At 37.7% G+C, this 15,712-nt stretch overlaps 1 protein-coding gene across 16 annotated transcripts in view; it reads right to left on the bottom strand.

Annotated features, from left to right (window-relative positions):
• Nucleotides 1–15,137, bottom strand: part of LOC122351533 (titin-like) — a 156,162-nt gene extending 141,025 nt beyond the window's left edge. For 15 of the 16 annotated variants that reach the window (XM_043248646.1, XM_043248648.1, XM_043248656.1 and 12 more), the window contains exons 1-25: nt 14,928–15,137; nt 13,211–13,314; nt 12,384–12,587; nt 10,349–10,636; nt 10,169–10,257; nt 9,863–10,077; nt 9,129–9,381; nt 7,757–7,993; nt 7,555–7,668; nt 6,464–6,703; nt 6,087–6,152; nt 5,741–5,999; nt 5,329–5,377; nt 5,007–5,219; nt 4,779–4,921; nt 4,489–4,670; nt 4,125–4,355; nt 3,813–4,051; nt 3,475–3,716; nt 3,204–3,368; nt 2,947–3,115; nt 1,166–2,859; nt 797–1,078; nt 441–707; nt 81–353 (exon numbers count right to left, since the gene is read on the bottom strand). In XM_043248646.1, the coding sequence (XP_043104581.1) occupies nt 81–353; nt 441–707; nt 797–1,078; nt 1,166–2,859; nt 2,947–3,115; nt 3,204–3,368; nt 3,475–3,716; nt 3,813–4,051; nt 4,125–4,355; nt 4,489–4,670; nt 4,779–4,921; nt 5,007–5,219; nt 5,329–5,377; nt 5,741–5,999; nt 6,087–6,152; nt 6,464–6,703; nt 7,555–7,668; nt 7,757–7,993; nt 9,129–9,381; nt 9,863–10,077; nt 10,169–10,257; nt 10,349–10,636; nt 12,384–12,587; nt 13,211–13,301 (6,205 nt within the window). In that variant the 5' untranslated portion in view covers nt 13,302–13,314; nt 14,928–15,137. The remainder of the gene's footprint in view (nt 1–80; nt 354–440; nt 708–796; nt 1,079–1,165; nt 2,860–2,946; nt 3,116–3,203; nt 3,369–3,474; nt 3,717–3,812; nt 4,052–4,124; nt 4,356–4,488; nt 4,671–4,778; nt 4,922–5,006; nt 5,220–5,328; nt 5,378–5,740; nt 6,000–6,086; nt 6,153–6,463; nt 6,704–7,554; nt 7,669–7,756; nt 7,994–9,128; nt 9,382–9,862; nt 10,078–10,168; nt 10,258–10,348; nt 10,637–12,383; nt 12,588–13,210; nt 13,315–14,927) is intronic. The other variant, XM_043248650.1, reaches the window with a different exon arrangement.
• Nucleotides 15,138–15,712: the final 575 nt, after the last annotated feature.

Below are 15,712 nucleotides of genomic sequence, written 5' to 3'. Positions count from 1 at the left end.
AAAGGAAAAAGTATATTTCTGCGTTCTTGTATGGTATTTCAGGTTTAATTTTCTATGCACCGCATTAAAAAACAACTTACTTTGGACAGAAAGTTTTCCACTTGTAGAAATGTCTTGAATGGGAACAACAAATGAATAAATTCCAGCATCATCCCTGTTGACATTTTCAACCAGAAGTTTGTGGACAAGTTTGTCAATGACAATGTGAATGCGGTCTGTGGCAGTGATGGGCTGGCCATTTTTCATCCATGTTCCTTCCACATTTTCCTGAGAGAATCGCACCTCCAACTGGGCAATATCACCCTCACAAATAGTCAGATCAGAGAGGCCTTGCATCAGAGTTACAGGGCGCACTGAAATAAAATGTATACAGTTATTAAAATATCACTTATGTAAATTCTTATATAGTAATATATAAATTATTTTAAAATTCAACTTACATTTCATCTTCAGTGTGGCACTTGTTTTTAGATCACCCACTTTAAAAGTGTATTTGCCTTGGTCTTCCTTTCTAACATCTTTTACAGACAGGGTGTGTCGGCCACGACGAGAGGATACAACATATTTTAAGCTTGGTGTAATTTCTTTATTCTCAAAGTACCAGGTGCCTTCAGCATCTTCACGGGACAGCTCACATTCAAACTCTCCAGAGTATGTCTCAGGAACTTCAACACTCTCCAGATTTTTTAGAATTTCCAATGGTGCACCTATAAAACAAATTAGTGGTTTGACTAAAACTTCAAAGATGTACATGTGAAGTTAAAAGAGCAACGAAATAATTTAAGTGTAAGCTAACCTTCAACGTAAAGTCTGGCCGTGGTTCTTATATGGTCATCATCAGCTACAGCACAAGTGTACTCAGCATCATCTTGCATGCCGATTATCAGCACAGACAGGAAGTGCACCTTTCTGTCAGAGTGCATCCTGTATTTGTCTCCAGAGAAAATTTCGGCATTGTTCTTCATCCATTTGACTTTGACAAATGGCTCGTTTGTCTCACATTCAAAGGTTACCATTGTGTCTTTCTCTTTAGCATTGGCATCCTCCAGTGTTTGGGTAAAAGACACAAGCTGCTTGGCTGCAAAAATATACAGAGAATTTATTAGATTAAATTTTGACAATTTTGACAAACAATGAACACTGATTTATAAATGACAATACCTACCTTGCACCAACAAGAACGCATGGCTTGAGGCCTCACCAGCAATGTTAATGGCTTTCACCATAATACTAGCAGAGTCCTCAGCTGAAACATCTCTGATTACTAATTCACAGACATGGTCCTCAGGCCAATACCAATAAATACGATCTGACTTCTCAAGTAAAATGCCGTTTTTGAACCACTGACACTCTGGCTCTGGTTTACCAATAACCCTACAACGGAAACGAACTTCATCAGACAGGGACACTGTCTGGCTCTGAATTCTTTCCAAGATCTTTGGAGCCTCCATGCTTGGAGAGAGAGTAATTTTCTCAGGTCTAATTACAGGAATTTTAAGTTTTCCTTCCTCCTCCTCTTTCCTCTTTTCAGACTCGGGCACCTCTTTAGTCCAGTGCAGAAGTTCTTCTTTTCTCTTCTTTAGCATTCCTTCATAAGATTCATCCTTCTTGCGAGACTTCAACTCAACCGAGGATATGGCTTCATAATATCCCTCTTCAGTCCTGCGTTTAAATTTGCTTCGCAGCTCTTCTGTCTCTTCTGTGGATCTTTCATGAACAACTCTCTCAGCCTTCCTCAGTTTGACAACCTCTTTTGCTTGCAAAGCCTCTGTAGGTTTATCTACCTTCACAACATCAAAAGATACTCTGCCAGGTTCAGGGCCAGGTGCCTCCAGAGCCTTCTCAGGAGCACGGCGCAAGATTGACCGGAAATCTTCTTTCTGTTGGATTTCAAGTTTGACAGAATGCTCAGCTGTACCCTCTGGGTTTTCAGCCAATACTTTAACTTCTCCAGAATCATATGACTTACAGTCAGTGATTTCCAAATAGTGAATTCCATCATAGTGTAGTCTGAAACGTTTGCTCTTTCGAATGAGCTGTCCATTTAGGTACCAGTTAACTTTGGGTGTGGGGTAACCGGTCACTCTACAGCGATATTTGGCTGTTTCACCCTCAAATACTTTCATGGGTTCTGGGAGCAAGACAATCTCTGGCTTGGTCTTCTCTGTCATGTCATCTCCAGTTACTCCTGAGGGTGCACCCTCATGAGCAATTCGCTCCATTTCATCTATTCTCTGTACTTTTTTACCTTCTGGCAACTGACTATCCTCCACTAGACTCTTCTCATCTTTCACAATTAGTGTAGCCGAGGTCTGGTCAGCACCAAATTTGTTGGTCGCTCTACAAGTAATGACACCACTATCTCTAGAATAAGCAACTTCATAATCAAGACTGCAATAGCCAAACTCATTGATCATACGAAGTCTGTTAGCAGCTTCTAGAGGTTTGCCATCATGGAGCCACTCAACAACCATATTTGGGTCACCAATAGGGGTCAGTCTGCATTCAAAGTGCACAGGTCCAAATCGCTTCATCCTAACTGAAGTAAGCTTCTTCTTAAAGTGTGGCTTCTGTTGTTTTTCCTTGTCATAGAGGTCACCCTCTTCCCATTGTTCCTGGCCATAGCGAAGATGTAGTGGTTCAATTTCTGGTGGAGCAACGTCCTTAGCCTTATATGTTCCTTTAGGAATGATGAGTCTTCTTTCTGGTTCAGGTTCAGTGAACTCAACCTCCACATTGACTCTGCAGCGAGTGGTATCTCTGCCAGCTTTGTTAATTGCTGTGGCTGTGTACCACGCACTGTCAGAGCCAGCAGTCTGAGGTATCTGGAAATGTGCCTGTCCTTTGGTACCCTCAATTCTGCAATACAAATTTTCCATAAAATTTTTGCATAGATTTGTACCACAAAACAGACCATAATTAAAAGATTATTTGTAAGGCACTTACTTGATGTGGGGGTATTTATGAGGAGAGATAATGTCACTGTTTTTTAGCCAGACAATGTCAGGAAGGGGGTTTCCAATGGCCTTTACTGCCAGCTCAACCAAACTTCCTTCCTTAACACTGATATTCTTTAGCTTTTCAATGAACTGGGGTCGAACCAAGTTTTCCTTTGCTGTAACATGTAAGCCATGAGTTTACCCAATCTGCCACACCACCAAGTACAGTTCTAACAGTTTTTAGAACAAAAACAAATAGATTACCTTCCACAGTGAGAGTCATAGAAACAGTTGTCTTTCCAGCTCTATTCTGAGCAACAACTGTCCATTCTCCGGAGTCCTGAGGCATGGCAGGAACCACAATCATAGACTGAGTACCATCCTCCTTTACCACAATCTTGTGGGTATAGTCATTGACAATTTGTTGCCCTTTTGTAAAGATAATTAAAAACAATAAGCCATACATCCTTGCTCAACAAAAGTGTAAATTTTCTTTTTTTTCTTTTTATAGTAGTGTAATTTAAAAGAAACTTACCGTTGTGGAACCAGTAAGTGTCGGGCATAGGTCTTCCAACTACTTTTAAGTCAAACCTTGCCGTCTGTCCTTCTGAACACCTGAAGGATGATGGCTTCTGAACAAAGACAGGTTTATATAGCCTCTCCAGTTGACTCTCATCAGTGTCATCAAGTCTACGAGCAGGAGAACGGCTAACAGAGCGAGCAGGAGAACGTCCAGGGGAGTAACTAGTTGAGCGAGCAGACATTGGAGATGTAGACCTGAAAATTAGATTTGTAAATGATGACATTATTACATTATATAGTCATAACACAGTGAATACAGACATGAAGTTTAGTAAGGAAAAAGCAACTCACTGGACTCTCCTCACAGCTTCAGCCTGTGGGTAGTAAGGCTGAGCAGCTGCTGTGGACTCCACATAAAGCTTTCCAGAACTGACAGCGTTACCCTTCATATTGCTAGCAAATGCAGTATAGATTCCCTCATCTTCTGGCAAAACCACAGGTAGACGCAGACTAGCTCTACCATCTTGTAGAACCTCCATCTGATAGCGACCTCCATGCTTAATGCGCTTGCCATCTTTATACCAGGCAATCTATTTAACAGAAAATTATATATACATTGTGCTGTAGTGAGAACAAGCTTATCAACAGAATTAACGCCCTTACCTTTGGTAATGGGGTTCCTTCCATCTTGCAATGGAAAGTAACACCCATTCCTTCCAGAATTCTGTAGCTTTTGACTGGAGTGCTAAATGAGGATCCAACAGCCTCATGCTCCGCAACATTCATGACCATCTCCTCACCATCCTCAATCACCAATTCTCGATAAGTTATTTTAAGGATGCGGATTTCAATCTCTTGGATTATTTTTTGTTCAATTGCAGATATTTGAAATTCCTGAAATTAACAGAATGTATATATAATTAGAGTTTAGAGTCATTTCTTAGTAAACATATTGAAACATTTTTAGTATTTATGATTTAATTACAAAAATGATTAAAATAACATTACGTCCATAACGATTCATTACCGTCTCTGAGATGAAAGACTTCATCATCTGTGTTTGCTGAGCCATCCTCCTCTGCATCATCTCTTTTTCATATTCGCTTATAACTACAGGGGGTACATCTGCCACTTTGGGTTCTTGCACCACTGTTGTCACTTCCGTTACATATGTCACATCCAGTTTCTTCATATAGGCTTCAAATTCCTCTGTAAAAAGCGTAATGGTTCATTGATTTTTTTTTTTTTCAGTTCAAAGCTATTTTTAATGGAAATCACGGTCAACAATTACTTTTAACAGTACAAGTCACAACTAACCTTCTTCAAGAAGGCTTGTGGAAGCGGATGCCTCTCCATGTTGGTTCTTGGCAAAGATGGTGTACTCTCCAGCATCATCAGCAAATGTCATAGAAATTTCCAATTTGCATACACCTGTATCCTTGTTATAGCTAACTCTATATCTGTTATATCACAAGGAAAGTATTAGCTTTCTGATTTACCACACAAAGAGACCAGCCTGATTAAAACTGTACTGAAAATCTATACCTGTATCCAGTAGTGAGTGCTACTCCACTCTTCTTCCAGTAAATATGAGGCTTAGGGCTTCCTCCAATCTGGCACTCAAAGACAACACTGCCTCCCTCAACCAGCTTCTGAACCACTGGCTTCTTCACAAAGAAAGGAGCAGCAGGTGCTCCAGTGTCCACAGAGACCACACTTATTTCAGAAATGGCCTCCTCTTTGCCTTCAATGACAGTCCTTGTTTAAACACAGACACACAAATTGCAACAATTATTAAAGTGTGTTATCGATCAACTCTATGTTTTTTACTAGTTACGGTCCAAGAGCCTTTGCCCTTGTAACTTACTGTTTCTCCTGTACAATAATCTCCTCTCTGCTCTCAATGTCCTCGGACACTGTTGAAAAACAAGATAAGATAATTTTGTTTTCAATTTTAAGAAATGGTTAAGGTATGGAGGGGTGTCCTATATTTTGTTTATTCTGTCTTTTATTATAAGGTTTTAATAGTAAATACATAAATAAAAATAATACATAAATAATAAACAAAATAAATATATACAATAATATATCAGTGTTTTCACGTTTCAAAAGAAATGCAGATGGGTTTGCATAAGATTTCTGTGAAGCAAATCTAAATTGTGGTTTTGCTTTAAAACATTTTTGAACGTACTTTTATAGTTTTATTGTAGATATACACAAAAACAGCAACACCACAAAAGAAATTTAACTTGAATATATACAATTATTTGAAGGTTTACCTTTGACAAGCAGGTAACATGAGGTGCTGATAGTTCCAGCCTCACTGGTAGCAGTGCAAGTGAAGCGGCCACTATCTTCAGCAAAGGCCTCTCGAATTACCAAGCGGGCATAGCTGTTTTCATAAGTGATCTGGAAGTCAATGGAGTGCTCAATTCTGTAATCTTCTCTGAACCACATAATGGCTGGGGTAGGGTGACCTGAAATCTGGCACTCCAGAGTGACAGACTCTCCCTCTGTGACAGTCACGTTCTTCAAACCCTAATGAACATGATACCAATTTGTATTTAGTGATTCTTCAAGGTTCTACAATTCTGAGTTTCATTAAAACACTAATAAAACACTTACTGCTATCAAAGTAGGGGGTACTACAGGCTCTTTGATAGCTGAGGGGATCGCTGCAGTCTCAACAACCTGCAGAAAAAAAAATCAATGTTTACCAAGTAACTCTGGCACATTTATTTTTGTTAGAGAAGTGGCAGAAATGATGTTAAAAAAAGAAAAGCTTGTCTGAGTATGAAACTAAAATATCTGATTAAAATTAGGAGAAGATAATGAGAAGAAATCCTCTGTATATCAGATGAGATCTGTAAGGAAAATGGTTAGGTCTTGAGAAAATTTTCAGTAAATGATAATCCAATCACACAAGGCTCTATGTGATGAATAACCAGTGATATTAAGGCAAACGTTAGCTTTACAAGTGGAAAACAGGCCAAACTACAAACCTTTGTGTCCCATTCTTCCCCAGCAAATGAAACACCTATCTTTCTGTGTAATTCTGTTTCAAAATGAGCCTGATATCTTTCTGCAGTGTCCCTAAAAGGAGGAGGAGTCGGCTCTGGGGTCACACGAGTGTCCACAATCTTATGTATTGGAGGTTTTACAGGCTTGATGATCTTTTGAGTTGCAGCTGTAGAGGATAGCTCTTTTTGTAGTGTGGCAATAGCAGAACCTGCTATTGAAACCTGACCAACCCAAGAAGAGCAACATTACCAAAGAATACCACAAAAATAATCACTTTTGTTTAGCTACAAAGAGGGTGAGAGTCAGGGAACCTTTAGAAAGATAGGGAAAAATTAATTTGTTAGCAAGTTCAGATATACCTGATGGTTTAATATTTGATGGTTTAATAACAGGTTGATGGACAAACTAATGAATGAGAGTTATGGTGGTTATATTAATGTGAAGCTTAAATGTGAGATATTGAAGGTGGGTTTTTTTAGATTGTTCTGGATAGGCGACACTTGTTAAAGGATAGTGATATAATGTTAAAATGAAGTCTGAAATATAAAGTGACACCAAAATTCTGAGACCATATATTTTGCATTGCATAAAATATAATAAAAACTTGAATGTACTTTAATTTCAGAAAGTCTTGGTATATCCCCTTTTTGTTATGAAAGTAGGAGTCAACCTGCATAAACTGCCAGAGTGTGTGACATTTTTATGATTTGTGCAATAGCACAAATTAACTTATTTGATTAATTATATAAAAACTTTATATAAAAACTTCAATAAAAATATTAAATAAGTCTTTATTCTCACATTTTTCAAAGTTCTTAAATCTCAGATTTTTATAGTGGTCTCAAGAGTTCTGGATCCCACTGTACACTATTGTTGAGTACTGTTTCAGGCAAGCAGGGAAAAAAATACATTGAATAAAAATACTTTTCAGATTCATTTCATATGGTTCATACAAATAGGTTTCTGTTCTAACAGTTTTCTCATTCACATTTTCTCTTTCCAAAATATCTGGAAATTTGTGTGCCTTTGAAAAAGGGGATTTCGCTGCTTGCCTGTAATCACCAAATCTTACCTCATAGCTATGATCTGGTTTTGGTACAGTAACTTTTGATACTGTGAAATGTGGAACTGGGGATGGTGCAAGGTCAGTCTCCACCTTGGAGCTAACCTCGGTAGTTCTTTGAATCTATTATAAATCAACAGAAGATATTTGAATGCAAACATTTTCATATTTTACTTTTTTTACATTTCAGGTTCTGATTAATGCTTCTAACCTGGGTGACATGTATACTCTTCTCAGCAGTAGAAGATGTAGTAGAAGTTGGCATTTCAGTGGGAATTAGCAACTCTTTTTTACTTGTGACCTGTTGCTTAGTGGCTAGCATTTCCTGATGTCTTATATCAACCTCTTCTTCCAACTGAGCCCCTTCTGCATGCGTGGGCTTTCTTATACGTGCATGATCAACAGCAGCAAGCACAGTGGCCACGGCTTCGGCTTTTTTCCCATCACCCTGGCGAGAGCAATCACTGATCAAAATCTAAAACACATGTAAGTAGAATCCATTCTCATCTAAAAACACACATCTTGACCACTGAAAAGAAAATATGGGATGACACTATACACCATCCAGTGAAGTTGTCTACTAAATGTTAGTGTTTCATTGATTCAAGGGTAACATTTACATGGACTGCATATAACATTTATATTGCATTTAGAGCATTGGGAAAATCCACTGCTATAAAAGCTTTGACTTTATAATCAATTTTGTTGTACTTCTTGACTATGTTGAAGTCAATAGGATGAATGTTCATTTCAGTAAATCTGAATTTAATCTGAATTTTCAAATTCTTGAAATTCCTTTCAAATGTTGCCCTTAAACATAACAGAAGGTGCTCTCTAAAAAACAAAGTGAAGTGAATGGAAAAAAGGATAGAAGGCATTAGAAATGTGACAGACTAAAATATTATTATCCTAGATTCTACCTCCACAGCTGATGAGATCTCTTCCAATGATCTCTCGCTAGTGGTCGAAACACTGATATTGATTTTATGTGTTGTCACAGTTGTGAAGGATTTCTCTTGGATTTCCTTGCATGATACCTATGAACATGTAGAAAGAAATCTCTAAATTGTTCTCTAAATGTGGAAAAAATCGTTTACATTTGGAAAGGTAGGTAAGAGTGAAGTAATGGGTGGAAAAAATGGCTAGTAAAATCGGTTATTGTCATCCCTAAAAAATGTTTGTGGAGTCAGTGGAGAAATAATGGCATTAGGAGATTTGAATGGGTGACAACCACAGCACTACTAAACTACCTGCTCATTTTGGGACGTAATGTGTACTGTAGTTATGCCGGTTTCAACACTGGGCTTTTCTAGAGAGCCACTGAGCGGGCCGCGACTACGAGCCTGGTCCACTGCCGCCACCACATTGGCAACAGCAATACTTTTCTCATCCATGTTTTGCTGCTCCTTTTTTAAATGCAAGTAGAATTGGATTGCAAGATTTGTTTAAGTTTACATTACAGGTATTTTCGCTGACAAAAACATTCCCATGAGATAAACACTTGCAGAAAAAAAATGGTGACACCCCTGAAAAAGTCACTTGTAACGTGCAGAAACATTTTGCCTAATGAAAAAATGGTTTACCTCTTTGACAGCACCAGCTTGTTGCTGAACAGCAACAGAGCCTTCCCAGAGCTGTTCCATTTGAACATGGGTAGAAGTCTGGACTTGTCTTGCTCCAGCAATCATGCGAGTATAGCTGGCTTCTGACACATATCCTTCCTGTTTCCACGGGGGAAGCACCTCAGAGCCCTGCGTGACCTGTTTGCGGGTCATCACAGGGGATTTGACTGGTCTGATTGGGGAAATAGACAGTCTGGTAGATGGGGACACAGCTCTGAAATGAAATGGAAACTATTTTTATAAGAACATGAATCACAAACCACAGCCTTTGCATTAATGAAAGCAGGGTAATTGATATCTAATTTCCATCTAAAAGAATTTCTATAAAAAAAGAATATTGTAAAATCATTTTTAATTCATTCATTCATTAGCAGCAGAGGTACTCCATTAAACAAGGAGTCATGGCTAGTCATGTCATGTCTACATGGCAGCTCCCATAAGGGGGCGACTTAGTCTGTGTAACCAAACTTCTGTCACTGATATGACTGACATCTACATAATATAATTTCAGTGTATATGCATGTGTTATTTGTTGTATAAACCTTTAGTAACATTGGAAAAATGATTTGGAGTGTCAAGTTCATTTATTTAAAGTTATGATGTTACGAAGCCATTACTTTAAAACTATCATCAAATCAATATAGGTTTATTATGAAGCTGATTAAATGTAACTCTAGAAACTTTAGGCACATTACCTGACAGGAGTGGGTGTCGGGCCCTTAACATGTCTCACAGGAGAGGGAGACTGCTGACGAACAGCTGACACTTTAGTCAGTTGTGAAGGGGGAGATTTGGAGGTTGGTTTAGGCGGCACACGAGGTGGAGTCTTATGTGCCAGCTGTTGGGTCACAACCCCACCCTCTACTTGCATTTGCATCATTGCTGTGGCTTCATAATGAGCCTCCATCCGCTGTTAGAAAAAATACATAACAATTAAAGCATTGATCTAAAGGATTGATGAGACTTAATTGTGTCACTTTCTGAAAGAAGTCGTCACTCACCTTCTCTACTCTAGTCTGACGTGTCTGTGAAATCTGAGAAGCTGAAATAATCGTTTTTGACTTCTTTGCAGGTACAGCTTCTTCTTCACCTGTGAACCGTGCAAGAAAATCTTGTCCAGGCATTTTTTCCCATAAAAATGAAAATGCATGCAACAAATTTTTAACAGGTAAAAATCTTACCCTGAACAAGCAACTCAGCAGTTGAAGTTGCACGTCCACTGCTGTTAGAAGCACTGACAGAATAAGTTCCAGAATCTTCTGGGAAGGCCTCGGCAATCAACAAACTGTAAAGGTCTCCATCTTGAACAATCTGAAAGTCAGCAGAGCTCTGAATCTCAGCTCCCTCTCTGTAGAACTTCACCACAGGTGCAGGGATTCCTGTAACTCGAACATCTAGTCTCACTTGGCTCCCTTGTCTCACAGTCATACTCTGTAGTCTTTGAATGAAGTTTGGTGGCGCAGTTTCAGCTGTAAATGAATAGACGGTTAAAGTCATTAGTTATAATATAAGTAAATGAGATATATAATAATATAAGTTATTTTTCTAACTTTTAACACAACAGTTGTACACATTCTATTTTACATGATAAACCTTGCCTGGCATATATAGTACAAATGTGCATAGATAAGCAAGGCTGCCAACTCTCACACAATTCTCATGCTCTAATGCCACAGAGAAATGTCTCTGCCAAATTCAACATTTACTTTCTGCTGTGTAAAAAAAACAAAACAAAACAAAAAAAAAATGTAACAGTTCAAGGGTGTGAGATTAGTAGAAAAACATGTATTATTTGACAGCTATTTTAAAACAGAACAACAGAAAAAGAAATGTTAGATAACCTTAGATAATATTCTGTGACGCAAACTACTCGACAACCGTTTGAAATTAAAGCGAATCATTTAGGTGATTCAAGTAATTCGGAACTGAATGTGGCAAGGAACATTTTGTTGTTTTGCTTTTACATTTGCACAAATTAACTCAATTAACTAAATTGTATGTGTATTTTAAAATGAAATATTATTTGAAAAGTTAAACGGATTACGCAAGAATTCTCACTCCAAGCTCAAATCAAAAGCTGGCAGCCCTGATAAACACGTGCTTAAATAAAGTATTTAATATATATATATATATATATATATATATATATATATATATATATATATATATATATATATATATATATATATATATATATATATAGAGAGAGAGAGAGAGAGTTGTAAAGTTAGACATTATCAAAGTGAAATCCGAATTTTCTTTACAATTTATAAACGGCAAAAATAGATAGCACTAGCGCAGGTATTTTTAGCAGACTGAAATTACCCACAGAGTTTGGCGCCCATAGCACCCAAACTATACTCAAACCCGTTTTTAAACAAAAAAAGTGTGCGATGTTTGCGACACAAATACAAACGTACCGTGCTCAGGTAATATTTTTGATGAATATGATCTGGTTGTCCGATAGCAGAGATTAAGTGTGTCAATTTGATAATCCGTCACATCCCTGACAATATTTCAGCTAAATCAAAACTAACGTTAGCTGAGCGACGTCACCTTTTGAACGCTAAGCATTCAACTAAGATCATATATATATATATATATATATATATATATATATATATATATATATATATATATATTTATATATATTTTTTTTTTTTTTTTTTTTTTTTTTTATTACTTTTTTTTTAAATATAGTCTTTACACTACAATATTTTTGCCTGTGGTTTTACGACCCCCACAACCCCTCCCCGCCCCCAGCCCCACCCTTCTGCTTTGACTTCTTGGGGTTCAAGGCTTTATTAAAGGGGTCAGATCCTCACAAACCCAACATATTTCAAAACTGTCAACACAACACCACCTTTCATGGACTGTAAAAAGGTGACGTACATTCCTTACCATAAATTCCCAAAGCAATGGTAGCCTGCATGTGTCATTTAATAGTATGGATCTTTACCATTTTCTATAACAAGTAACAGTGATTAACTTTATGAGCCTAGCAGTTAATCCACATATCTGCTTACTGTAGGTCTACTCAAGGGGACCAGATACCGTGGGAGACTTGCAAATTCAACATTTAGACAAATTAGACTTGCAATAATTTCAATCATTGTCCAGTAATGCACATTAGCATTACTTTACATTATTTGTAGTATTTTGGCAGGAACATTTCGATAAAATCCAGTTAGGCTACATATCGTGTTGTGACATTACCTGTAACCAGCAGTTCAGCAGTGCTAGTGGCTTGTCCAGCGCCATTGGTGGCTCTCACAGAAAATCTTCCACTGTGTGCGGCTGTCACAGCGGGGATCATCAGAACAGCACGGCCATCGCTGAACGAGATCTGAGCGCCGGGCAGAGCGGCAGCAGTAAGAACCTGGCCATCACGAAACCAGCTCACCTCTGGAACTGGATTACCTGTGGATGCAGCCTTATGTTATCATATTATTATGTAATTATATAACCCATAGTCAAAACCATGTCCTCTTGTTGGATAGAAAGTTGGAGCTGGAGGCACCTAAAATTTTTCATTTCATTTGAATTCTAAACTGAACTGAACATGCATATGGTACAATATTAATGCATTTTCAATTTCATCCTTAATCAACTCTTAAATGCAAAGTCGGCAACACCATAGCTCCAAAAATATCAACATTTATTTAAAAATAATTTTTGAATAGCATGCAGGCTCTTCATTAGACCAAATTGATGTTTGCATATTAAAATAAAAAATTGACATGCCTCCCACTAATAATGGGACGGACATATTAAGCTAAACATAATGCATTTAAGTTGCATTTATTTTTATGCATTTATTCAACTGATATCAAATGAATTTCTCAAATAATTTGAGATCAAACAATAATGGCTGATTAAAAGAAATTCATAAGTATCATAAGTCATTTTAATCATGTGAAGCTGCAGCATTATGTAAATACAAACATTCCTTTAGCTTATTTCACATGTTGTACACTCTGACATAAAAGAGTCAAGAAGAATACACATCAGCAATGAAATGGCAAAGCAGGAAACATTCTTACCACTAACTTGGGCTTCGAACGTTGCAGCACTACCCTCAAGTGCCACAACGCTCTGAAGCGGCTGTGTAAATGTTGGTGCCTGTGTTGACATGGTGTGTGGCACCCTAAAGGAATACATAGAATAAATTACAGTTATAGCATGGAACCCTGCAAAACTTAAAAAGACCATAAAATACAGATAGGACTTTTAGCTGTGATTAGTCTAAACAGACTAATAATAATCATTAGTTTGATCCCTGACAACCTGGTAGAAGTTGGCCTGTCACTTGAGATTCAGTTGGCTCTGCTGGGTGTTAGGCCAAACAGTTGGACATCGTATCAACTGACAGCTTATGGGACATGACAGTAACAACTGGTGCCTGTGGCCTGCAGTGAGCTCTTTTTCCGGCATGACGCATAATTTAGAATAGCCATCCAGACAGGCATGTATCATCAAATCTCGTCACTATCAAAAACTAATTTAAATCAGTGGCTAACACATATAAATTCAACTTGTGATTAATGCCAATGCTGATTTGAATGACTGGTCTTAAACCAAGCAATAATAGGATGTTGTTCAAAAACATACACAATCATATATTATTAAGCTGCTAAGTTTAAATGTTCCACATTTAAGATTTACAAATATTGACTGTCTGCCATAAAAATAAAAAATAATTACTTAGAGAACTAGTTTATAATTAGAATTTAAAATGGCTGACAGGAACTTCTAGATGCATGACCTTTACCTAAAATAGAACAACAATGATTGAAAGTTTAAATGGAAATAATTATATTACTGTAAAAGTACTGCAATGTTTTTGTATACTAATTGGAGTATTTACTTGGATAGCTACCATAAATATCTTATGTCATTTGCATAATTACATTTATAAAGATATATCAAAATGAATCAAAGTCAAATGAAAACATGGTTCTGAAATAAACATCCACAACATCTCTGTACTTTTATTACACATCTTTAAATGACTGGCACCTCATGTTCCATCGAGAATAATTCAACATGCATTCTCATTTAAAGCAAACGCACACTTTAAAGCAAACAAAGAAATAAATGAATGAAAAAAAATTACAGAACACTGTGAACGGATTTAACATAGCAATAATTCAAGGTACAACCAAATTCATCAAAAGGAAAAACTCGAAATAAAAATTCTTGTTGACGTTAGCAAATAACCTCATATATCAACTTCAAGAACTACAACCTGAAAATCACAGACTCAACATCCTCAATACAATTTTTAATAATACATTTCTAGAAACAATTTGAAGAAAATCCTTTAAAACTGCAATTAATGTCCTAAGCAAACGAAACCTAGTGTCACAAAAGGCATCCTCTAAAAATAGTCAGTACAAAGCTTGATTGACAGTCACCATGTGGCACATAGCTGGAGGTGCAACTGATATCTCTGCTGCTGATTCCCTTAAAAAGACATCATGGCCCAGCCGGGTCACCACTCTAATGCTATCACAGGCTATTCTTGGCTTTACTAAAACCACCTCACCGTTTAATAACCTTTAGAAATGAAATGTCTTAAGTCAAAAGTAATGGAAATGTGTTTAAATTGCTTCAGAACGGTCCCCTTCCTTCTTAATCTTTCAAAGTGAACATCAAATTTGGCACTGCCACTCTCTTTATTAGTTAGAAACACACGACAAAGCATCATTAGAAAGCATTGCACTGGCACATGGGTACAAGAGCACAAAGCGTACTTACTTGTATCCACAAGAGTGCCTTGATTTGGAGGGACGAAGCCCAAAGAGTTTTGTCTTCTGAAACAAAGTCCTTATCCAGATATGATTTCAGAAAACACAGTGTGAGAACGGTTGAGCCTCGAAATATCCCAAAAAACAAAACTACACAGGGTCTTATCCGTGTAGTTTTGCTTTTTCCCTTGCAATCCCTACACCCGAGGCAAGGCTGGGAATGCTCCAACTGCTCAGAAGAGTTAACATGGTGGTTTTTCTTTATATACCCCTTGGCTAATGAGCATCATCACTACATCGCCATGCCTCATTGGCCGTTCCCCCCCAGAAGGCATCATGGGAGGTAGCAGCCATTTTATGCAAGCTCACACCTGTCACCCACTTTACTTAACACAACGCAGGAGCCATTATCACAGGATGGCTGAAACCCCCGCTCCTAAAGAAACAGGAAAATGCCCCTCATAAAGAGAGAAATCTTCACTGGCTTTATCTCATAAATTAATCGGTCACTGCAACAACATGTCAATCCTCAACAAGGGATAAACCAAATGGGGGAGAGGGGCTGTCACTGTCACTCAGACGAGATAAACGTCTCCAGACCAGATCACAGGCAGTGTTTACCCACCTGCTTTTCTTTCATTTATTTGGTAGAAGAAATTATGGTACTGCTTTGAAAATCAGAAAATAAGTTATGAACTTTACCGTTCTTCTGGGACCAAGTTGGTTTTGCGGTGAACTAAAACTGACAGAGGAGAGCATGTTAAAGATAGGCAGTGACATGTAGGAGTGGAATGT

This window comes from Puntigrus tetrazona, chromosome 9, assembly GCF_018831695.1.
Source record: "Puntigrus tetrazona isolate hp1 chromosome 9, ASM1883169v1, whole genome shotgun sequence".
Lineage (NCBI taxonomy): Eukaryota > Metazoa > Chordata > Actinopteri > Cypriniformes > Cyprinidae > Puntigrus > Puntigrus tetrazona.
This window is presented reverse-complemented; position numbering and strand designations above follow the sequence as displayed.